Here is a 26,302-nt window from a genome sequence, read left to right as displayed (position 1 = left end):
ATATGCTCATTCTGTTTATATTCCTACAAAATATTACACCCAATTTTGAGATTATTACAATGTGACTAGACATGCGTGCAGCTCTTTCAGATTGTACTTTGTCACAGACAACTACATACTCTGCAAAACACTGAAATTTCCTATTACATATTGTATTGTATTGTATTGTATTGTAATTTTATCCACCTGGTGATTAATATATGGAATGAGAAACAAGGACAACAACACACTGAAGTTACTTCTATTCCTACTGATGTATCTCCATCCATATACTTACAATATTTTAAAATTACATATAACTAATCCTCAGCTCTCTTTCAGAACTTGGCTGCTGTAAACACTATTAAAAGGAAAAAAACACTACTATAGAATTTTGTTTGATGTACAACCCTATGGGTATCATACCTCATGATGTCCACACTCCAGAGCTGTGTGAAGTGGCGAGCAACCATAGTTATCTTTGAAATTCACATCTGCTCCAGCACCAATCAACAACATGACCATCTGGAAACACAGAACACAAATTATTGAAGATAAATGTCAGTGTTATCAAGAAAATATTAAGCTAACAAAATGAACAGCACATATTTTTCATAGGTGACTTCATCCCCCATCCCCAGCACGTTCACTACATTACATTTGGCTTGAGAACACGAGTGGTAGTATGCTAGTTAATTATTAATGGAATTTCTAACAGCATGATCTACATAGTGTCACGTATAGAAGTGTGTATAAACAGTTCCACCGAAAATGGCTACATATCAAGTATAAATTGTATAACATGCAATAACTACATCGCAAAAGGTATCAGGTTACGTGCAGTGTCGCAAAAATGGATTCATGCAAATAGTTTCATGGGAATGGAAGAATGGGATGCTAAATGTGACTGTAGCATGGAATGCTGCGATCTACTAATGTTAGCTTTGTCAAGATACAATAACTGCATAGAAGAAAGTGTTACTGCATCCCTTCAACAAAACCTTGTGCTTGCAAATCATTATGTAAATAAGTTAAAGGAACTGATAAACCAAAGGAAAGGTGGTTATTTAAAAAAAGGGTGGAGTGAAAAATTTTCATTTCAAACAAAACTTCTGCTCATAGTGAACAAAATCTTTCTGATGGTATGAAATCGTCAGTGAATAGAGTGCAACGAAAAATGGGTAATAGAGACACAACAGGATGAAATGTGAACTCAAAAAATAACGCAAGTGAAAGTGAAAGTGAATCTAGATCATCTGTGTGTTCTAATGAGAGAAATGTTTCTTCAAAGTGTACTATAAAGCCAATGGAACAACAGCACTTGGAGAACAACAAATATCAAGTCTCTGTATTACCTGATACTCATGCGAAGGGTGTGGCACAAATAATAAATGGTCGGCAGTCCCAATTTAGAGTAACAGGCATTGTCAAACCTGGCACTTCCCTTAATGAAATAGTAAATAATTGTGATAACTTTGTTAAGACTGGAACATGCTGTGTATTAATTGGTGGAGCAAATGACATATACAAAAATGAAAGCCAACTAGTGACAAGGGCACTTCAAACAACTCTAAAAAAAGCTGTCAGATCTAAATTTAAAGTTTCTGGTTGTAAATGTGGCACATAGACATGATCTAATCAAGGAATCATGTGTAAACAAAGAAATAAAGTCAACAAATAATAGATTTAGGAATATCTACTGTCCTTTTAAGTGTGCAACTCTTGTGGATGCAAACAGCTCAGAGGGAAACCATTTCACGAGGCATGGACAGCACAGGAACTAATATGGAAAAAAGATGATGGGTGGAAAGGTACTAGAAGAAATAAGCCGTATACCAATAGAAGAGTTCCCTAAAATCCCACTCCAAATGAGGGCAGAAGCAGAAGAAATGAAAACGTTAACAAGAGCAACATTTGCATCATCCATTTCAGGTGGGAAAAGCAACAGAAACAAGAAACCTGTGGTGCAACAGGATTTTTGGTATACACATCTACATTTATACTCCGCTAGCCAGCCAACAGTGTGTGGCAGAGGGCACTTTACATGCCACTGTCATTACCTCCCTTTCCTGTTCCAGTCGCGTATGGTTCGCGGGATGAACGACTGCCGGAAAGCCTCCGTGCGTGCTCGAATCTCTCTAATTTTACATTCAGGAGGTATAAGTAGGGGGAAGCAATATATTTGATACCTCATCCAGAAAAGCACCCTCTCAAAACCTGGACAGCAAGCTACACCATGATGCAGAGTGCCTTTCTTGCAGAGTCTGCCACTTGAGTTTGCTAAGCATCTCCGTAACGCTATCAGGCTTACCAAATAACCCTGTGACGAAGCACGCCACTCTTCTTTGGATCTTCTCTGTCTCCTCCGTCAACCCGACCTGGTATGGATCCTACACTGATGAGCAATACTCAAGCATAGGTCGAACAAGTGTTTTGTAAGCCACCTCCTTTGTTGATGGACTACATTTTCTAACGACTCTCCCAATGAATCTCAACCTGGTACCCATCTTACCAACAATTAATTTTATATGATCATTCCACTTCAAATCGTTCCACACACATACTCCCAGATTTTTTACAGAAGTAACTGCTACCTGTGTTTGTTCCACTATTATATAATCATACAATAAAGGATCCTTCTTTCTATGTATTTGCAATACATTACACTTGTCTATGTTAAGGGTCAGTTGCCACTCCCTGCACCAAGTGCCCATACACTGCAGATCTTCCTGCAATTCACTGCCATTTTATAATGCTGCAACTTCTCTGTATACTACAGCATCACCCTACCACCCATCCTAAACATCTGAGTGTCCCAGTCTCTAACTGGTAAATTGAAATCCCCACCTAAGACTATAACATGCTGAGAAAATTTATGTGAAATGTATTCCAGATTTTCTCTCAGTTGTTCTGCCACTAATGCTGCTGAGTTGGGAGGTCAGTAAAAGGAGCCAATTATTAACTTAGATCAGTTGTCGAGTGTAACCTCCACCCATAATAATTCACAGGAACTATTCACTTCTATTTCAGTACAGGATAAACTACTACTGACAGCGACAAACATGCCACCACTGGTTGCATGCAATCTATCCTTTCTAAACACCGTCTGTGCCTTTGTAAAAATTTCGGCAGAATTTATCTCTGGCTTAAGCCAGCTTTCTGTACCTACTGTATAACGATTTCAACTTTGGTGCTTTCTATCAGCGCTTGAAGTTCCGGTACTTTACCAATGCAGTTTCGACAATTTACAATTACAATACTGATTGCTGCTTGGTCCCCGGATGTCCTGACTTTGCCCCGCACCCTTTGAGGCTGTTGCCCTTTCTGTACTTGCCCGAGGCCATCTAACCTAAAAAACCGCCCAGTCCACGCCACACAACCCCTGGTACCCATGTAGCCGCCTGCTGTGCGTAGTGGACTCCTGACCTATCTAGCGGAACCCAAAACCCCACCACCATATGGCACAAGTTGAGGAATCTGCAGCCCACACGGTCACAGAACCGTTTCAGCATCTGATTCAGACCCTCCGTTCGGCTCTGCACCAAAGGTCAGCAGTCAGTCCTGTCAACAATGCTGCAGATGGTGAGCTCTGCTTACATCCCACTAGCAAGACTGGCAGTCTCCACCAAATCAGATATCCGCCGGAAGCCTGAGAGGATTTCCTCTGATCCACAGTGACACACATCTTTGGTGCCAACATGAGCGACCACCTGCAGATGAGTGCACCCTGTACCCTTCATGGCATCCAGAAGGACCCTTTCCACATCAGGAATGACTCCCCCTGGTATGCACATGGAGTGAACATTGGTTTTCTTCCCCTCTCTTGCTGCCATATCCCTAAGGGGCCCCATTACGTGCCTGATGTTAGAGCTCAAAACTACCAGTAAGCCCACCCTCTGCGACTGCCCGGATCTTGCAGACTGAGGGACAACCTCTGGAACAGGACAAGCAGCCATGTCTGGCCAAAGGTCAGTATCAGCCAGAGACATGAGCCTGAAACCAGTTCATAAGACAAACTGGAGAGGCCTTCCATTCAGCCCCCTGGAATGTCTTTCGCCCCTTTCCACACCTCAAGACGACCTCCCACTCTACCACGGGTGAGGGGTTAGCCTCAATGTGAGCGGTATCCCAGGCAGCCACAGCCTAGTCTGATCAGGGGATGCGTGGGACGAGCTGGCCGTCCCCGACAAATCCACATACAGATCCCCACAGTGATGCCCATTGGCAACAGCTTCAAGCTGCATGACCGAAGCCAACACTGCCTGAAGCTGGGAGCGAAGGGATACCAACTCAGCCCGCATCCAAACACAGCAGTCACAGTCCCTATGCATGTTAAAAACTATTGTGCAAAGAATGTCTGAACTAATCTACAGAGCAGAAACAATTCGACACAAAATTTAAATTGTTATTTAAATACAAGGTTGCCTAGTAAATGCAGTAATCCTGCTACTTGTGCACTGCTGACACACTGCTCGGTAGCAGAAGGAGACTAAGCAATTTTACACTATTCACGTACTAAAGTGTGATGCTACAACTCTCAAGTACTATAATACGCCCTAAATTTATGAATTAAACAATGCAAGTACCCAAAAAGACGCAAAGAAATTAAGAATTAAACTATGTAACAAATAAGTAAGCTAGGAGTATACGACTTGCTGCCGGCAGCTGCTTATCCAATGGTGGCAGGGAGCACACTAGCTGTGACCAACTGATACTGGATGTTCAAAACAAAAACAGATGACAGACGACCATGCGAATTTACACTATTCAGGAACCAAAGCGTGATGCTACAACTCTCAAATACTATAATATGCCCGAAATCTATGAACGAAACAATGCAAGTACCCAAAAACATGCGAAAAATTAAGAATCAAACTATGTAACAAATAAGTATGCTAGAAGTATATGACTTGCTGCTGGCAGCTGCTTATCCAACGGCGGCAGGGGGCACACTCCGGCCTTAATAAAAACTCCAAGTTAACAGTGTTAAACGAAAGGAGAAATACCATCAGTGCTCACTTCCCTATTCTAAAGATTATGTCTCTAAATGTGCAGTGCCTCAAGAACAAATATTGTGAACTCGAAATAGCAGTAAGTAACACCCAACCTGATGTCTTGTGTATTACTGTACACTAGTGTAAAAACCATGAAATTAGTAGTATTCATATTAATCCATTTAAACTGACAAATCATTATAGTAGGAAAATTGCAAAAGGTGGTGGAGTTGCTATTTACCTTAGACAAGAGTTAGAATTTAAAAAGAGATATGCAGCAAAGAACTTAAATATTGAAAAGTTCTTTGAAGCAGGTGCTGTCCAGATATATGACCCAATGAAAAAAGTCATAGTCATAACAGTGTACAGGTCACCACGTGGAAACATAGAAATCATTTTTGATAAATTAGATTTGTTGATAAATACTTTTTAAAAAACTGTGATTATTCTTTGCAGTGATTTCAATATTAATCTTTTAGTTGAAATTCAACAAAAAAGGCTATTTTTGGCCATATTAAAAAGTTCCAACATAAACATAAACAATTTACCTAGAATAACGAACACCTCCAATAGCCTCATAAATAACATTTTCTCAAATATGTCCACAACTGACATAGAGGTAACAAACATAGATTTAGGATTGTCTAACCACAATGCTCTCACCACTGAAATCCCTTTAAGGTCAAAGGAAGATAAAAGGTGTAAATATATTTACAAAAGAAACTTCTCTGTGGACAGCTGTCATCAGTTCATACATATCTTAGAAAATGAAAATTCGGTAGATATTATGAAACAAACAAGTACAGATGAGGCATATAGTGTATTTGCATCGAATTATATGATGAAATTTGAAATGTGTTTTCCAAAGCAACTGATCAGAATCAAGTCTACTGGGTGCTTAAAGTCAAGTTCTTGGATGACAATTGGCATTAAGAAATCATTTGAAAATATAAAAAAACTCAATTCAGAGTTGAGGTAGTGTGAAAATACTAATTTTATAGAATATGTAAAAAGGTATAGGAAAATATACCGCAGAGTAATTGCAAATGCAAAGTTACTAAGTAATGACATGGAAATAAAACAGTCCAGAAATAAAGCTAAAATAGCATGGGGAATTGTGAGAAAAGAAACCAGGGTACCTATCAAAGATAAGGAATCTATTCTAAAAGATGAGGAGAATAATATGGTAGATAAATATGCCATGCCTAATTATATAAATAATTAATTTTTAAATATACCCCACACATTAAGTAGGGATTTTGGGGAGCAGATTAAGAGAGCAGCACCAAAGGCAGCCAGTAGTATGATGAAAGTCCCAACAAATGAAAAGGAAGTTTTAAAAGTGATTAAAAGTCTGATGTCTAATATGTCAGCTGGAGTGGATCAGGTGCCAATAATAATAGTAAAGAAAACAGCTAATCAAATAGTGAAATCACAGTTGCACATAGCAAACTTGTCAATGGCTGAGGGCGTGTTTCCACAGAAACTGAAAATTTCTTAAGTCGTTCCCCTGTTGGAAAAGGATGATAAGCTTAAAACAGAAAACTACAGACCTGTCTCATTTCTTCCAACTTTCACTAACGTTTTATAGATACTAATATAATAGGGGGAAACATTCCACGTGGGAAAAATATATCTAAAAACAAAGAAGATGTAACTTACCAAACGAAAGTCTTGGTATGTTGATAGACACTCAAACACAAAGACACACACAAAATTCAAGCTTTCGCAACCCATGGTTGCTTCATCAGGAAAGTCTTTCTATTCCCGGGACTGGAATGACTCCTTACCCTCTCCCTTAAAACCCACATCCTTTCGTCTTTCCCTCTCCTTCCCTCTTTCCTGATGAAGCAACCATGGGTTGCGAAAGCTTGAATTTTGTGTGTGTCTTTGTGTTTGTTTGTGTGTCTATCAACATACCAATGCTTTCGTTTGGTAAGTTTTATACATACTAATGAAATACAGATTCACACATTATCTTAATATCCACAATCTGATAAACAGTAAACAGCATGGATTTCAATCTGGGAGAAGTACCAAAACAGCTGTACTGGAATACACGAAAGAAATAATCAGTAAATTGGAAGTGAGAAAAAGTGCAGTTGGGATAAATCTAGATCTGTCAAAAGCCTTTGACACTGTGGACCACAGCATACTTTTGAAAAAGCTTGAAGCTATAGGTATCAGAGGACCAGTAAAAAAGTGGTTTGAGTCATATCTGGAAAAGAGGATGCAGGTGGTTGAAATTACGGCACCAAATATTAACCAAAAAATTAAACTAAAATCAGATCCAAGGGAGGTCACAGTAGGAGTACCACAAGGAAGTGTATTAGGCCCCTTGCTGTTCCCTGTTCCTCATTTACATTAATGATATTCAGGTGTCAGAGAGAAAAGCTGGAATCATGTTATTTGCTGATGATACTAGTTTAATAGTTAGTGACATGAAGCAGTCATTGCACAGTGCTATGGACCATGTCCTACAAGATATACAAAAATGACTTAGTGCAAACAAGGTAACACTGAATGCAAAAAAACTAATTATGTGCAATATGGAAATACATGATGACCTAAATCCCACCATGGAGGGCAAACAACTTGAAAGAGTACAGTGCACAAAATTCCTGGGTATGCACATTGATGACAAGATAAACTGGAAGGACCATGTGGTGAGCTTAGCACTAAAACTAAATTCAGCATGTTTCGTACTTGGAATAATTTGAAGAGTTTGTAGTAATGACTTATGAGATTAGTATATTTTGGCTATTTTCAGTCCATTGCATCCCATGGGATAGTATTCCGGGGAAAAACAAATTGTTGTCTAAATGAGATTTTCAAATTACAAAAACACACTATTCGGGATAATGACCCAGAGCCCACCTCAAACAAATTGTAGGCCCCTTTTTAAAGCATTGAAAATTGTAACAATTCCATCATTTTAAATTCTGAAATGTCTGTTGGTGATCAAAAGAAATCAGGACAAAATGCAAACCAATACAGACTACCATAATCACGATACACGGCAATGCAAAAATCTCCACTTACAAGCTATAACAAGGACCTGTAGTCAGAAACATGTATGTAATCAAGGCATCAAACTTTTTAATGCACTACCAAAACATATCAAACAGCTGGAAAATAAGGATAAATTTAAAACTATTATAAAGAATCACATGCTTAACAACTGTTATTACAGTGTAAGCAAATTTCTATGCTCAACTGTAATAGAATATAAAGAACCACATGCTTGACAAATGTTATTACAGCATAAGTGAATATCTCTGCACAACTGTATAAGAATAAGTTGTTGTCATGGTCTTCAGTCCAGAGAGTGGTTTGATGCAGCTCTCCAAGCTACTCTATGCTGTGCAAGCTTCTTCATCTCCCAGTACCTACTGCTATCTACATCCTTCTGAATCTGTTTAGTGTATTCATCTCTTGGTCTCCCCCTACGATTTTTACCCTCCACACTGCCCTCCAATACTAAATTGGTGATCCCTTGATGCCTCAGAACATGTCCTACCAACTGATCCCTTCTTCTAGTCAAGTTGTGCCACAAACTCCTCTTCTCTGCAATTCTATTCAATACCTCCTCATTAGTTATGTGATCTACCCATCTAATCTACAGCATTCTTCTGTAACATCACATTTTGAAAGCTTCTATTCTCTTCTTGTCCAAACTATTTACCATTCATGTTTCACCTCCATACATAGCTACACTCCATACAAATACTTTCAGAAACGGCTTCCTGACACTTCAATCTATACTCGATGTTAACAAATTTCTCTTCTTCAGAAACACTTTACTTGCCATTGCCAAAATACATTTAATATTCTCTCTACTTCGGCCATCATCGGTTGTTTTGATCCTCGAATAGCAAAACTAATGTATGTCTCATTAACTAATCTAATTCCCCCAACATTACCCAACTTAATTTGACTACATTCCATTATCCTCATTTTGCTTTTGTTGATGTTCACCTTATATCCTCCTTTCAAGGCATTGTCCATTCCATTCAAGTGCTCTTCCAGGTTCTTTGTTGTCTCTGAAAAAATTACAATGTCATTGGCGAACCTCAAAGTTTTTATTTCTTCTCCATGGATTTCAATTCCTACTCCAAATTTTTCTTTTGTTTCCTTTACTGCTTGCTCAATATAAAGATTCAATAACATTGGGGATGGGCTACAACCCTGTCTTCCCTTTCGTGCCCCTCGACTCTTATAACTGCCATCTGGTTTCTGTACAAATTATAAATAGCCTTTTGCTCCTTGCATTTTACCCCAGCCACCTTCAGAATTTGAAAGAGAGTATTACAGTCAACATTCTCAGAAGCTTTCTCTAAGTCTACAAATGCTAGAAACGTAGGTTGGCCTTTCCTTAATCTATTTTCTAAGATTAGTCCTATGGTCGATATTGCCTCACGTCTTCCAACATTTTGACCGAACCCAAACTGATCTTCCCCGAGGTCGGCTTCTACCAGCTTTTCCATTCGTCTGCAAAGAATTCATGATAATATTTTGCAGCTGTGGCTTATTAAACTGATAGTTTGGTAATTTTCATATCTGTCAATCCCTGCTTTCTTTGGGATTGGAATTATTATATTCTTCTTGAAGTCTGATGGTATTTCAACTATCTCATACACCTTGCTTACCAGATGGTAGAGTTTTGTCAGGACTGGCTCTCCCAAGGCTATCAGTAGTTCTAATGGAATGTTGTCTACTCCCGGGGCCTTGTTTCGACTCAGGTCTTTCAGTGCTCTGGCAAACTCTTCAGACAGTATCATATCTCCCATTTCATCTTCACTACATCGTCTTCCATTTCCATAATAATGTCCTCAAGAACATTGCCCTTGTATAGACCCTCTATATACTCCTACCACCTTTCTGCTTTCCCTTCTTTGCTTAGAACTGGCTTTTCATCTGAGCTCTTGATATTCATGCAAGTGGTTCTCTTTTCTCCAGATGTCTTCCTGTAGGCAGTAACTATCTTACTCCTAGTGAGATATGCCTCTAAATCCTTACATTTGTCCTCTATCATCCCTGCTTAACCATTTTGCACTTCCTGTCATTCTCATTTTTGAGATGTTTGTATTCCTTTTTGCCTGCTTTATTTACTTCATTTTTGTATTTTCTCTTTTCATCAATTAAATTCAGTACCTCTTCTGTTACCCAAGGATTGCTATTAGCCCTCGTCTTTTTACCTACTTGATCCTCTGCTGCCTTCACTATTTCATCCCTCAAAGCTACCCATTCTTCTTCTACTTTATTTATTTCCCCCATTCTTGTCAATTGTTCCCTAACGCTCTGCCTGAAACTCTCTACAACCTCTGGTTCTGTCAGCTTATCCAGGTCTAATCTCCTTAAATTCCCACCTGTTTGCAGTTTCTTTAGTTTTAATCTACAGTTGATAACCAATAGACTGTGGCCAGAGTCCACATCTGCCCCTGGAAATGTCTTACAATTTAAAACCTGGTTCCTAAATCTCTGTCTTACCATTATATAATCTATCTGAAACCTGTCTGTATCTCCAGGCTTTTTCCATGTATACAACCTTCTTTTATGATTCTTGAACCAACTGTTAGCTATGATTAAGTTATGCTCTGTGCAAAATTCTACCAGGCAGCTTCCTCTCTCATCCTTAGCCCCATTCCGTATTCACCTACTATGTTTCCTTCTCTTCCTTTTCCTACTATCGAATTCCAATCACCCATGAATATTAAGTTTTCGTCTCCCTTCACTATCTGAATAATTTCTTTTATCTCATCATACATTTCATCAATCTCTTCATCATCTACGGAGCTAGTTGGCATATAAACTTGTACTACTGTGGTAGGCATGGGCTTCGTATCTATCTTGGCCACAATAATGCATTCACTATGCTGTTTGTAGTAGCTTTCCCGCATTCCTATTTTTTTTATTCATTATTAAACCTACTCCTGCATTACCACTATTTGATTTTGTATTTATAACCCTGTATTCACCTGATCAGAAGTCTTATTCCTCCTGCCACCAAACTTCACTAATTCCCATTATATCTAACTTTAAACTATCCACATTCCTTTTATATTTTCTACCCTACCTGCATGATTAATGGATCTGAGATTCCACACTCCAACCTGTAGAATGCCAGTTTTCTTTGTCCTGAAACAATGACCTCCTGAGTAGTCCCCACCTGGAGATCCGAATTGGGGACTATTTTACCTCTGGAATATTTTACACAAGAGGACGCCATCATAATTAAACCATACAGTAAAGCTGCATGCCTTTGGAAAAAATTATGGCTGTAGTTTCCCCTTGTTTTCAGCCGTTCGCAGTACCATCACAGCAAGGCCGTTTTGGTTAGTGTTACAAGGCCAGATCAGTCAATCATCCAGACTGTTTCCCCTGCAATTACTGAAAAGGCTACTGCCCCTCTTCCAGAACCACATGTTTGTGTGGCCTCTCAACAGATATCCCTCCTTTGTGGTAGCGCCTATGGTACGACTATCTGTATCGTTGAGGAATGCAATCCTCCCCACCAACGGCAAGGTCCATGGTTAATGGGGTGAGGTATAAGATTAAGAACCACATACTTAACAAATATCACTACAGTGTAAGTGAATAGCTGTGCTCAACTGTATAAGAATATATATCATAAATGTTACAAATGAAATCACAACATCAAGAAATAGGTCTGTCAAGCACATAAGAAATTATGTTATAAAAACATTTATTAGTTGTATATTGTAGTAAACACAAGATAGAGTCATATGAATTCAGTATAGAAATTTTTTTGTAAAGATATTATATAGTTGTTGAAGTGTATCCTGACAAATCCTATATCACAAATATGATCACTGGGATGATAATAAATAAATGTAGAAAAATTACTTATTTAATGTGAGACTCTGAAAGAACAAAATTTACTTCAGTTTATAGCTAAAAATTAAGAAAAAATTCTTTCCAACATGGATGTACATGAAAAGTATATCCATGAGTGCTAGAACTTTCCTGTATTGGATAGCACTAAAAACTCAGAAAATGGTCACAGCAACATTAATTTCTTACAATAAGAAAAATATATAATTTCTCATCTGTGTTGAAAGGTGTATGAGAATTTATTTCTCTATGTACACTATACACAAGAAATCTATAAATTGCTTAGTGTCTGTGAGGATATGAAATATTTTGATAATGTTATTAAAGAACTTGGTTAAATTTTCTTACATCTATAGACATTTCTCATTATATTGTTTTGTACATGTACTTACTGCACAAGCCATCTTACAAATTGTGGTGCATGGTTCTTTGTGTACCACATTCATTTCCTGATTTTCCTTTTTTCATTTGCAAATGCTGTCAGTGAAAAACATCTGCTGGTAAGCCTCCATAAAAGATTTAATTTCTTTTGAAGTTTAAGCCCTTTCTTGTGTCTGTGTTTGCCTGCAGATGAAAGCTCTGCCACTGTCATGATGAGTCACACTGACTACCTGACCAAAGGCCTCCGCCAATTGTCTGGCTCTGCCACAGTCATCTCATCCTAGAAGTGCAAAGCAACCTGCAGTTCCTACTGAAATCCATAGATCCTTCCCAGAGCTTCTTCCCCAAGTCTGTCTTACTCCTCACCCAAACAACGCCCTTCACACTCACCTTCTCCATGCTCCCAAAAATCCACAAGCCCAACAATCCGGGATGCCTAATTTTAGGTGGCTGTTACGTTCCCTGAAAGAATTTACACTCTCATTGGCCAACACCTCCAATCAGTTGCCCATAACCTAGACTCCCACATCAAACATACTAACCACTTCCTTCACTGACTCTCCACCATCCTCACTCCTTTACCTCTTGGATCCCTACTTGTCACTAAAGGTGTCACTTCCCCATACACCGACATCCCTCATTCTCATGGCCTTGCTGCTATCACACACTACCTCTCCTAATATCCCCCTACCAACTCATTCCTTGTACACCTTACCAACTACATTCTGATCTACAACTACTTTTTCTTTGAAGGGAAGGTATACAAACAAATCCACAGCACAGCTGTGGACACTGGCATAGCTCACTGCCATAGCTTCCTTCTATGTCAACCTGTTTATGGGCCTTCTAGAGGAAACCTTTCTAGGCTCCCAAAACTCCCAACCCCTAGTCTGATTCAGGTTCACTGATGATAACTTCCTAATCTGGACTCAACATCAAGATGCCTCAACCTAACATGCACCTTCCTGGATGTTTGCCTCCAAGTCTCTGACAGCTCCATTCACACCTGTGTTCACATTAAACCCACCAACCACCAACAGTAGCTGCATTTCAACAGCTGCCATCCCTTCCACAAAAAGAATTCCTCCCGCACAGTCTGACCACTTGTGGATGACATACCTGTAGTGCTGAAAACTCCCTTGTCCAATATACTGAAGGTCTCATGACGGCCTCCACAGCTAGTACTATCCCAGAAACCTAATCCGCAAATAGATTCCCCATAACACATCCTCACACACTTCCAATCCTCCAACTATACTCTAGAATCAGCTCATCATCTAATTTCATACTGGACGGGTAAAACTGAACTAGTCCTTTGTCAGGGCTTTGATTATCTCTCACCATGCCCTGAAATGATGGACATCTTACCCAAAAATTCTTCCCACTCCTCCTAAACTATATCTCTGTGGATGACCAAAGTTCAAGGCCTGCTCAATTCAACCACCCATCACTTCCTACTCCAGTCTTGTTACAGATTTATCTCACCCACCAAAGACCAGCCACCCATGAAAGCAGCCTTGTCATATCACCTCTGCAGCGAAGACTGCACAGATATTTATGTCTGTATGGCTACCTGTTAGCTGTCACCAGGATGAATGGCCATCACAAAATTGTTGCCAAGAACAAAGATGACCACACTGCAGCACAAAATGCAGCTGAACATAACATACTCAGTTTCAATGGCTTCTTCAGAGCCTGGGTCATCGAATCCTAACCTTCACCAACATCACCTCTGAAATACACAGATGAAAGTTATCTTTGCAACAGATCCTTTGCTCTCGTAATAGTCCTGACCTCAATCTCAGTTAACCCAAGCTGTTGTTATATATTACTTTGTAATACATGTAAACTGGAGTCTTGATGTAGTGTTTTTGTAATACTGTATATACAAATTGTAATTGAAACGTAAATGTAATGTTGATGAGTCCCCACTACATAAGATCTGTTATTTGACTTTGTATGTTATGGGATACTAAAAATTCTGATTCTGATTCTCTCCACAACCTGCACCCAACAGTTTCCTCGTGCTCTATCCTCTCCCTCCTTCCCAGTGTCACCCGCAGTGTGTGCCATTCCCCATTGTCTCTGAGAACCATGTGTCGCGCGCCTAGCCACCTCTCCCACCTGCGTTCATAGCCAACAAACCAGGTGTCTCCCCCTGAGCTGCTAGCAACTGACCCCCTATACTTCTCCTTGAATCCTGCTACCCTCTCCCTCTACCCATCCTAACCAACAGAGTCCCCACCAAAACTCACTCCACCTGCTGAAATGCAGCAATGGCTTTGTGCTTGTGCATGCAGCTGGGGCCATATAGACGAATAGGCATGTGTATGAGTGCATGTGAATGTATGTGTGTGTATTTTCTGAGTGTACTTTACTTTAGCTCAAAAAAGAATTACTCCAAAAATTGGCAAGTATGCTTCTCTTTGTGGGCACCCATCAATGACACAATGTTTCTGCTATTTGATGGATGTTCTCCTTTAAGCCAATAGTATTTACATTCTACCAGAAATTTTCTACAACATTTCTTAATATATTATTCTATGTACAAATTCATGGTTCAAGTAAACACCAACAATACATACAGTGAGATGACAAAAGTCATGAGATACCTCCTAATACTATGTTGGACCTCCTAGTGCCCAGTACAGTGCAGAAACTCAACATTGCATGGACTCAATAAGCTGTTGGAAGCTCCCTGCAGAAATATTGAGCCACGCTGCCTCTATAGCCATCTGAAACTGTGAAAGTGTTGCTGATGATGGATCATGCACATGAACTGACCTCTCAATTATGCTCCATAAATGTTCAATGTGATTCATGTCAGGCAATCTGGGTGGCCAAATCATTTGTTCAAATCATCCAGAATGTTCTTCAGACCAGTTGCAAACAATTGTCTTGGTGACACGGCACATTGTCATTCATAAAAATTCCATCACTGAATGGCTAATTAGCCAAACACAAACATTTCCAGTCAATGATCAGTTCAGTTGGACCAGAGAACCCAGTCCATTCCATTCCACATGAACACAATCCACACCAGTATGGAGCCACCACCAGCTTGCACAGTGCCTTGTTGACAGTCTGGGTCCATGGCTTCATGGGGTCTGTGCCACACTCAAGCACTACCATCAACTTTTACCAACTGAAATCAAGACTCATCTGACAAAGCCACAGTTTTCCAGTCATCTAGAGTCTGACTGATATCATCACGGGCCCAGGAGAGGTGCTGCAGGTAATGCCTTGCTGTTAGCAAATGTACATGTGTTGGGCTGCCATAGCCCATTAACACCAAATTTTGCTGCACTCCCCTAACAGATATATTCATTGCATATCCCACATTGATTTCTGCAGTTATTTCACATAGTGTTGCTTGTCTTGTGGCACTAGCAACTCTTCATAAATGCTGCTGCTCTCAGTCATTAAGTGAAGGCTGTTGGCCACTGCATCATCCATGGTAAGAGGTAAAGCCTGCAATTTCGTATTCTTGGTATACTCTCAACACTGTGGATCATGGAATACTGAATTCCCTAGTGGTTTAAAAAATGGAATGTCTCATGTGTTCAGCTTCAACTACCACTCCACATTCAAAGTCTGTTAATTCCCACAATGTAGCCATAATCATGTTGGAAACCTTTTCACATGAATCACCTAAGTTCAAATGACAGCTCTGCCAATGCATTGCCCTTTTATACTTTGTGTGTGTGATACTATCACAATATATGTGTATTGTTATCCCATGACTTTGTCACCTCAATGTATATGCATAATATTTTATGAGTGATGTGTTTTGCCAATGAAAATATATATTTGAGATTTAATATAGTACTGGAAAATTCTGGGTAGTTGTATTGTGCCTTGTAAGCAGAGGTGTTGAGCGGTGGATGTATGTGTCAGTGTTGATTTGAACGCAGTATCTCACATGAGAGGCTTCTATTCTTCTTCAGAGTGCACAAATCCAATTTCAAGGCGCTAGAATTGCAATCAAATTGAGGTAAGGAGAATGTAGCTGCATACCTGCAGGTGTGTTTGTTTGCTCTGAAGAAAAATGTTGGTTCTTTGCTTATCCATCACCCTGTGCCTCAACTATTTTGTGAGAGGTTATCAACACTTACTCTTTCGGTTTCATTCATTAACTGTGTTTCACAGATCCCATAAAGAAGGAGGACATTCAGTGATATGGAGCAAGTGAAGGTCTACAGAGTGGTTATAATTAAACTTTCGCTACTTGAGCCAGTGTAGCGAGAAAACTATTTACAGTATGAGTGCCCAACTTTATAGGAATGATGTTCAAACTGTGAACTGCAGGATGTGCATTGTTAGTAGTTTTAATGTCATGACTTGCCACTAGGCACCATTACTTATATAGAGAGGTAGCGCTGAAACACAAGCATGAGTGTGCATTACAATTGTAGAAATCAACAAGTCTGGACAAGGTGAGCAGCACTTTACTCATAAAGCTGCTTTATCAGAATAATAGCAATAGTGCTACTGCTTTTCTTGAGTATTGATGAATTAAAGGAATACAGAGGGGTCATCCTTCCACATTGGGATTGAAGAACATGATACAGAAGTTCAACTTAACTTGTGATTTGGGAACTGCTACTGGGAGACGTTGATAGCCAGTTGTGTCACAAACTGTGGAAGAAGCTGCTGTTTCTATGGCTGAGAATCCTGGACGCAGTGAGCCAACTTTTTTTTCCCACTTGATGCAGACATTCAAGTATACTTTTTCTCTTATGTCCCTTGCAATAGTTGATGTTGATGACATGGAACATTTTTTGGATTTATGAAGCAGACTTTATGCTAATTGTGGAGATGAACACATAACTGTCGCATATGGGGACTGTCACTGCCAAAAAACATTCATGGAGTTGCCCTGCTCAGTGAACATGTCACTGTGTCATGTGGCTGCGTGATGCAATTAATAATTGATCCATTTTTCTTTGAGGACCATGGACACAAAGTGTGAAAGGCACACATTACTGATGCCTGCTCTACAGGAGAGAGGTGCTTCGGACTCAGCTGTTTTGATGTGCAATGGAGCTCCACCTGACACTGCTTGTGAGGTCACTCAATTACTCTGTAACGCATTTGGAGACAACTGAAAGATCATCATATTTGAACCCATGTGATTTCTGGCTGTGGGGTTAGCTGAATGACAAGGTTTATTAATATACATATTGGAAATTGAAGATGAGGGAGGAAGCCACATCCCACCTGCTAAGTTTTGGGCATTAGCAATCTCTACCTCTGTTTCAGGATTGCTGTGGATGAACATGATCATCACACTGAACAATGTTTGTAACCCGGAATGTAAATAAGGTTCACAGTTAAAAAATGTTACCTTCTCATGTGGAAATTAAAAAGTGTTCTTTCAATAGTTTATTTGTTATTTCTCTTCTGCATGCCCTTAGAAATAGTTTTATTGTTTTACAATTAATCCTTTTTCGTGGTGGTCCTCTCAGGTATCAAAAGTTTTGTTGCAGCCACCCTGCACATTACCCAAAAGAGAAGCAATCCTTAGAATCGTAATCTGTAAACTGTAGTAACAATAATATACTCCTTAATACTGCTTGTTTTTACTCTAGCTAGAAGTAACACAGTAAATTATAAGGTAGGCTAATACATTGAAAAATTCACTGCATCTTCATTTACATTAAATGACTTCTTTTATCTTCTGTAGGTAGGTTGATATTTGCTTGACTTCATAGGCCTTTTTCATTAAAACTAGTTACCAACCATTGTAACAACACAGGCTTGTTTCCAATATATTGCTACTTGCCATACAGCTTTACAGTTAACACTGCTACTTCCCATCTAGTTAACAAGGAAATTCTACTGAACTGACAGAGATTTACAATTTCTTGTTTTGTGTTGGATAGGAATTTGATCAACATCTTTGCATTAATGTATCTACCTCCACTCTGTTCCCTAGGCAAAAAGGCAACCTCTACATGAAAAGCATCTATGTATCTCATATTATGAGTGTGTAAATCAGTGCACAGCTGAAACTGAATTTCATTATCAGTAAAAAATTGCTGTGGCACCTCTGGTGTGAAGTGCCATGTCTTTGGACCTGATATTCTTTGACTTTACTTCAGCCGGCCGGAGTGGCCGTGCGGTTCTAGGTGCTACAGTCTGGAGCCGAGTGACCACTACGGTAGCAGGTTCGAATCCTGCCTCGGGCATGGATGTGTGTGATGTCCTTAGATTAGTTAGGTTGGATTAGTTCTAAGTTCTAGGTGATTGATGACCTCAGAAGTTAAGTTGCATTGTGCTCAGAGCCATTTGAACTTTACTTCAGTTGACTTTGCGTATGTCTTGCTGTGTCTCTTGTTCAGCAGCTTTTATTGTATTTGCTTTGTTCAGTGTTAAAATAAATGTTCATTTGACAGCAGAACTTTGTTATTATGGCTGTATGCCACATAATACCAACAGTGGTAACCCTGACATCATCGTGGTGGTAAAAAATGGTTCTGAGCACTATGGGACTCAACTGCTGTGGTCATTAGTCCCCTAGAACATAGAACTACTTAACCCTAACTAACCTAAGGACATCACACACATCCATGCCCGAGGCAGGATTCGAACCTGTGACCGTAGCAGTCGCGAGACCACCGCGGCCGGCCATCATGGTGGTTTCACGAATAATTTTGGGCTTCTTTTCATCATTAATGAACTTTGTGTGCTGGTCCACATTGTCATTGGAACAATGGATCTACCAGTGCCAGTGCCTCACATCCTATTAACTGCACTTGTGTTTTTACTAGTGTTTCTGATGTACATGCCATGCTGGTGGCCACTTAACCATTACTGGCGCAACATGGTCACCGTCAAATGCTACTTCGCAGCAACGCCTACTGCATGGACAGTGCATGCCACTTAGTGTCATTGTGGATGATAACTGTGTGAAGGACTTTGTGTTTCACATCTTAGCTAAACAGTAGCCTTGAGGTTGTTTTGATGTACCGACAAAGTTTGAGAACTGTAATTAGAACGTTCATGCACACGGGATTGCACATTCTTATATGCCTGACAGTTTCCATGACCAACGCTCCGTGGTCACAACATGCTCGCCTTCTGATCACTCTTGTAATGCCACTGGCTGTTTCATCCACACCGATTTGCAGATCAGCCCCCCCCCCCCCCCCCCTTCGCTGCATCATGACCACCTTCTGCCTGCTGTTGCAACGGCACTGGCCATTACACCCGTGCCCACCTCCAGGCCTGCAGCTGGGAAACAATGTGCCGTTGGTTGCACCACCTCCCTCCACATTGTATGCTGCTTGCGGCGCCCCCCCACGCAGACCTCGAATGATGCATCATTGTCCGCTGCTGCACTCCCAGCATTGGGTGCTTCCTACACCACACACACAGATCTTCGCTTCCCTGTTCTGCATCAACATGTGTTACCCAGCAGATGTCCTAAGCTGTCTGTGTTGCAAAAGGATGACCTTAAGACCTGGTTTGCATTGGTGGATCATCTAGATATCCACGGATTTCGGACAGCGATGAATGTTTTGTCTGCCTGGTGAGCCACCTCCATGCTCATCCAGACCTCATCAGTGATCTGCTCCTCTCACCGCTCGCCTTGCCCAAATATTTAATGGCAAAAACATTGCTCATTGAACGCCTTTCCTGCCCTCCAGCACAGGCTATCCACCACATCATCCATGACGAGCACCTCAACAACCACACACCTTCGCAGCTTTGGGGGCACCTTCATGCTTTAATTGATGAGCAAACTCCACCAGACCCATGCTGTGGACCTCATGGATGGTCAAGTTTTCCTTCACCTACTATCTCACATAGTGGATCCTCTCAACGTTCGTCTACACATGACCGATCAGGCCTACACAATTATTTGTCACTGACACCATCTGTCATGGACGACATCACCTTCATCTTCAGTTGGCACACCTGCACCTTCGATTCTGCACCCTGCTGGTGGGGTTCAGCATGTGTGCCTCAGCAACTTGGTAACTCACTTGGAGCTGCCTCCTGGCAGCCTACAGACAGGAGCCGACCTCGCTCGAGAAGCAGCCTGAGCTGGTTCGCACAACGACGCAGCAACCTATGGGCATGCCACTAGTAACTGCTGCTCACCCTGTGCACGCCCAAATGATTCTGGTGGGCACATTTAGGTGCCATATCCTGCCATGATCGTCGACGGCGGCTTCCTTCCAATGCCACACCGCTTTGTTTCTCATCGACACTGGCACTGATGACAGCATTATCTTGGCCAAGCTAGTGGGCCACACGCTTTCTCCTGCTATCCTTGCTTTGATAGTCACTAATCACTCTCTTGTTGTGGTCCTTGGCTCCATCAAGATGTCCCTTCACCTATCAATTGTCAGAACCTTTCCTTGGACCTTCCATGTCGCTGACATGGATGAACCTGTGATTGGGTTGGACTTTCTACACCATTATGAACTTTTGCCAGACCTGCAAGCCGCAATGCTCCACCACACTTCTGGTTCTACTGTTCCATGGTCGAACGAGTTTGGCATGACTTCCCTCTCCACCTCCTTAGCTATGCTTTCCACTTGTGCATCTCTGCTCAAAGGTATTACTGCACATCTCCCCCACTTAGTGGATGTCTGCATGCAGATCTATTTCTTTAGAATCATCTGCTGCTCCTACTGCATCTTCATTCTGCATTGGTCCTGGGTCAAGGTTACCTTCCCCCCGCTGCCTGTTCCGTGCCGTTGCAGTTGAATCTACAGGACACGCATGTTCCCACAGAGTGGCTGCGGTGCCAAGCCTGCCACTGTTGTCTGCCAACGTCACCCTGCCCACATCATTCCGGCCTAGCACAGACGATCATGTTCTGGCTTTGCGGGATCCGTCATATTGTGCGGCCGCTGTGCCACGCTCTCAGTCATCGTCTGCCGCCGATGCACTGCCAATGCCATTCTGGCCCAGCAAGGTCAGTGACCTGTTATCGTCCATGCTCTCCCTTCCACCTCCCTTCCCCCACTTCCCCACCTACCTCCCTTCATGGGTTTCAGCAGTCAGCAATGGCACTCGTCACAGAATCCACAGCACAGATGGCACACTCATACATCATAAAGCTTGACGTCTTAATGCTTGAAAATTGCTACAAGTGAAAGAAATTGTTCAGGATTTATTGGCTTCAGGCATGCTCCGACCATTGTATAGCAACTGGTCTTCACCTCTCCACCTTGTGCCTAAGAAGGGCGGCTCATTATGGATGTGTGGGGACTACAGGTCCCTTAATCCTAGTACAATAATCAATAACTATCCCATTGCTCATATCCAGGACTTCAGTCAATTACTGCGTAGCTCCAAGTCCTTCTCTGTCTTAGACTGTTTGAAGGCATACCACTAAATTCTGATGCATGCACTGTATATTCCGAAGATGGCCATCATCACACACTTTGGTCTATTTGAATACTGTTACATGCCTTATGGCTCGAAAAATGCTGTGCAGACGTGGCAATGTTTCACTGATTCAATTTTGCTAGCTCTGCCTTTCGCTTTTGCCTATTTTGATGACATGCTTATCTTTTCCTCATCTGCTGAGGAACACAAATTTCATCTTATCGCAGTCTGCATGGTTCTTGCAGCCAACAGTGTGGTTATTAACCGCAGCAAATCCCAACTCTGTTCTACATCAGTTACATTCCTTGGCCATACAGTCTCAGCCGACAGCCTCCGTCCGACCAACGGATTCTCAGGTAGAAGCCATTCCTGCACGGCCTCTTCCTGAGTATTATGTGCAACTTTTGCACTTTCTGGGTATGGTAAACTTTTATCGGCGCCATATCCCCCGGGCTGCCTCTGTTCAGTCAGCCCTTACTGACACCCTCTCAGGTTAAAATACGACAGGGAAGCAAAAGTTGGCCTGAAGTAAGCCCATGCTCGATGCTTTTGACAATCAGAACTCGGCCTTCGTGAAAGCACTCACTCTCTCGTATCCCAACCCCAAGGCCTATATTTCCATCACTACCGATGCCAACGAGTCAGCTGTGGGTGTTGTCTTACAACAGCACACTGTGGACTCCACACAGCCACTCCGTTTCTTTTCGAAAAAACTAACCAGGAGTCAGTATAAATGGTCAGCCTTTGACCATGAGCTTCTCCCAGTTTATGAGACAGTTAAACACTTCAGGAGTGGCGTGGAAGGGCGTCCTTTCACTATCTACTCAGACAAAAAACATCTTGTTGACGCAGTACGTAGCCCAGCGAAGAACCCCCTGTCGTGCCGTTTCTGACACATGGACTTTATTTGCCAACATTCTTCGTATGCTTGTCATAGCTGACTATCTATCTTGTAACTCAGTGATCTCCCCACGCTTGAACTTAGGTGAACTGGCGCGACTTCAGACTGAAGACACGGACACCCAACGACTTTGTTCAGATGACGAGCCTTTGCTCGCCATCAAACCTCTTACCCTGCACATGTCATTGACCCCTGTCCTCTTAAACATTTCTACTGGTTCCCCTGCCCCTTGGTGCTGTCCATCCTTCAAAATGGGATCTTTGGTGCTTTACACAATCTGGCCCAACTCGGGATGAGGCCAGCGACACGACTAGTGACCGAACGTTTCATCTGGTCAGGCATGCAACATGATTGATGCTCCTGGACACAAACATGTTCCTTACCAACGTAGTAAAGTGGGCAGACATGTGCTGCCTCCTTTAGGACAGTTTGATATCCCGAACAGCCACCTGCGGCATGTGCAAATTGACGTGGTTGGTACTCTTTCCCCTTCCGAGTGGTACAAATACATTTCGTCTATGATCGACCATGTAACCTGTACGGTTCATGCGGTTCCTCTGTTCGCCATTACAGCAGAGGCTATAGCTTGTGCTTTCTTATCAGCATGGGTGGTGAGATTTGGCTGTCCCCTTTCCTTACTATGGACCAGGGATGACAATTCGAGTCCTCGCTTTTCTCCCAACTGTGCGAGCTGTGCGGAGTAGTGAAATTCCACACAATGGCCTATCATCCGCAGGCGAATGGCTCAGTTGAGTGATGGCGGGGAACTCTTAAAGCTGCACTCGTGTGCCACTGTGGGCTTTGGTCTGAGGCACTTCCTTGTGTCTTACTCAGTGTCTGCTCTGCCCAGAAGGAAGACCAGAAAGCTTTGCTGGTGGAGGTTTTATATGGAGAACCTCTCATTCTGTGGGATGAATTCATCGAGGACACACTCCTGACTGACTCAATCGATGCTCTGGCCCTTTTGGAATGAGTGTGTGCGCACGTCGCCTGTCTTTTCCCATCCCTGCCTAGCACTCATTCCACGCCGCTGGTGTTTGTACACAAAGACCTGACATCATGCGAATTCATCGTGCTGTGAGATGACTCGATCAGCCCTGCAACCACCATACTCCGGTCTGCACTGCATCTTACACTGCAGATATAATACTTTCGTGATACTACTCGATGGAAACCGTATACGGTTTCAGTGCACCGATTAAAACCTGTGTGGTCCATCTCTGAACCACATTCCGACGCCCCAGTTGGCCTGCCTTCGCCGTCACCTCACCCACTGTCCCCACCGAAGTGGCCTCCCAATGACTACCCACTGCCTGCACAGCTGTCTGACATGACTTCTGAGGTGCACACTTCATGCGCCAGACATCGCCTTCATCGGCCGCGCTGGCACATTTTCTTGAACTTGCTTTGTTCAGTGTTGAAATAAATGTTCATTTCACTGCAAAAGTGTGTTATTATTGTTCTGTACCATGTAATACCCATATAGCTTCAAGAGAAAGTGTCTAGGAAAGTGAATGTGAGAATTCCAAAATCCTTAAAGAGGGCTCAGCAAGATGGGTGGTTACCTATGTTACACACTGTTCTTACTGTTTACTTGCACTAAATCAATACGTTATTTACTTTAGATGCATTCCCCAGAAGATAGTTACATAGGACAGTATTGACTGAAAGTACACAAAGAATACAGGTATTGAAACATTCCAAATAAGCCAACCCATTCATTTTTTGTCAGCAGAATGAGAAATAACTCTAAGTGTAAAACGTTTAGAATTAAACTTCTTCATTAGTTTCTCTGCATAGTAACTCCAATTTAACTTGTTATCCAGCTAGATCCCAAGGAATTTGTTTTAGTCTTATAATTTTTGATATACACACATCAAAAAAAGTTTTGCATCATCCTGGTTCCCAGAAATCCTGAAGATAGGCGTTGACTGTGGATATTGTATCACAGACACAGTCCCTTTGACTGTTCAGAGATGTCAATAAACCCACCAAAAGATGTAAACAACCATGGATGAGCAGTGCCTGTTAGATGGAGTGGGTCCCACAGCCATTCAGTTCCAGTCATTCCAAGAGGAAGGATGTATACAGCTCATGTTGTCTGCAGTTCAACCACACCTAGATGGTCAATACCACAGTTTTATTGCATCACATTGTTACTTTGTGCCAGGAAAGGCTGTCAACAAGGGAAGTGTCTAGGCGTCACAGAGTGAACCAATGCGAAGTTGTTGAGACATGGAGGAGGAAAAGAGAGACAGGAATTGTTGATGACATGACTCGCTCAGGCCGCCCAAGGGCTACTAGTGCAGTGGAAGACCACTGCCTATGGATTATGGTTTCGAGGAAGCCTGACATCAACCCCACCATGTTGAATAATGCTTTTCGTGCAGCCACAGGATGTCATGATATGACTCAAACTATGCAACAGGCTGCATGGTGCTCAACTTCACTCACAATGTCCATGGCAAGGTCCATCTTTGGAACCACAACTCAATGCAGCAAAGTTCAGATGGACCCAACAACATGCTGAATGGGCAACTCAGGATTGGCATCACGTTCTCTTCACCGATGAGTGTCGCATATACCTTCAACCAGATAATCGTCGGAGACATATTTGGAGGCAACCCAGTCAGGCTTAATGCCTTAGACACACTGTCCAGTGAATGCAGCAAGGTGGAGGTTCCCTGCTGTTTTGGGGTGACATTGTGTGGGGCCGATGTACACCGCTGGTAGTCATGGAAGGCACCATAACGGCTGTACAATACTTGAATGCCATACTCCGACTGATAGTGCAACCATATCAGCAGCATATTGGCAAGGCATTTGTCTTCATGGACGACAATTCACACCCACATTGTGCACATCTTGTGAATGACTTCCTTCAGGATAATGACATCGCTCGACTAGAGTGGCCAGCATGTTCTCCAGACATGAACCCTATCGCACATGCCTGGGATGGATTGAAAAGGATTGTTTGTGGATGACGTGATCCACCAACCACTCTGAGGGATCCACGTCAAATCGCCATTGAGAAGTGGGACAGTCTGGACCATCAGTGCTTTGATGAACTTGTGGACAGTACGTCATGATGAATACAGGCATGTGTCAATGCAAGAGGATGTGCTACTGGGTATTAGAGGTACCGGTGTGTACAGCAATCTGGACCACCACCTCTGAAGGTCTCACTATATGGTGGTACTATGTGCAATGTGTGGTTTTCATGATTAATGAAAAGGGTGGAAATGATGTTTATGTTGATCTTTATTCCAAATTTTCTGTACAGGGTCTGAAACTCTCGGAATAGAGGTGATGCAAAACTTTTTTTGATGTATGTATATTTTGCATAAGTCTACATTTGAATTACACTACCTCTTAAATAAGTGTAAATTGTACTCAGTGCTATGTATGGTAGCTTTACAAAGGGTAAAGTATAAACATTTCACACTAAACCATTTTCTTACACTTCTGTGTACTTTCTATGTGAGAGTCATCTAAAGTTATGATACTTCCACGGATGTAGTTTATAGTCTCATTTTCAAGAAAGGCAATGGGTGAAGGTCTCCATTTATAATGAGTTGTACAGGTTGCTGCTGTCTCCATTTCCTTTGAGGGCAACTAGTCCTTCATTTGTTTCACTATGCACATTATCTATTCAGCCATCAAGTTGAAATGGAAGCATTTTCAAGCAGTGTTTATTTTTATACTTATTAAATTAGAACTGAATGCAAATCACTGTTTGGAATTTTTGCAATGGGTGCTATGCAATTATTCAGTTTCCAGCGTAACAGTTTTCCACTGATTTAATGAATTGAGATACAAGACAAAAGTAAATATTAATACTGAG

At 41.7% G+C, this 26,302-nt stretch overlaps 1 protein-coding gene across 1 annotated transcript in view; it reads right to left on the bottom strand.

Moving 5' to 3' along the window:
- LOC126284410 (serine/threonine-protein phosphatase 6 regulatory ankyrin repeat subunit C-like) overlaps nt 1-26,302 on the bottom strand; it is a 312,174-nt gene that overhangs the window by 129,035 nt on the left and 156,837 nt on the right. The window contains exon 10 of the mRNA XM_049983326.1: nt 406-504. Coding sequence (XP_049839283.1) covers nt 406-504 — 99 coding nt within the window. The remainder of the gene's footprint in view (nt 1-405; nt 505-26,302) is intronic.

Source organism: Schistocerca gregaria, chromosome 1 (genome assembly GCF_023897955.1).
Source record: "Schistocerca gregaria isolate iqSchGreg1 chromosome 1, iqSchGreg1.2, whole genome shotgun sequence".
NCBI lineage: Eukaryota > Metazoa > Arthropoda > Insecta > Orthoptera > Acrididae > Schistocerca > Schistocerca gregaria.
Note: the sequence above shows the minus strand (reverse complement) of the source record. Positions and strands in the feature narration are given on the sequence as shown.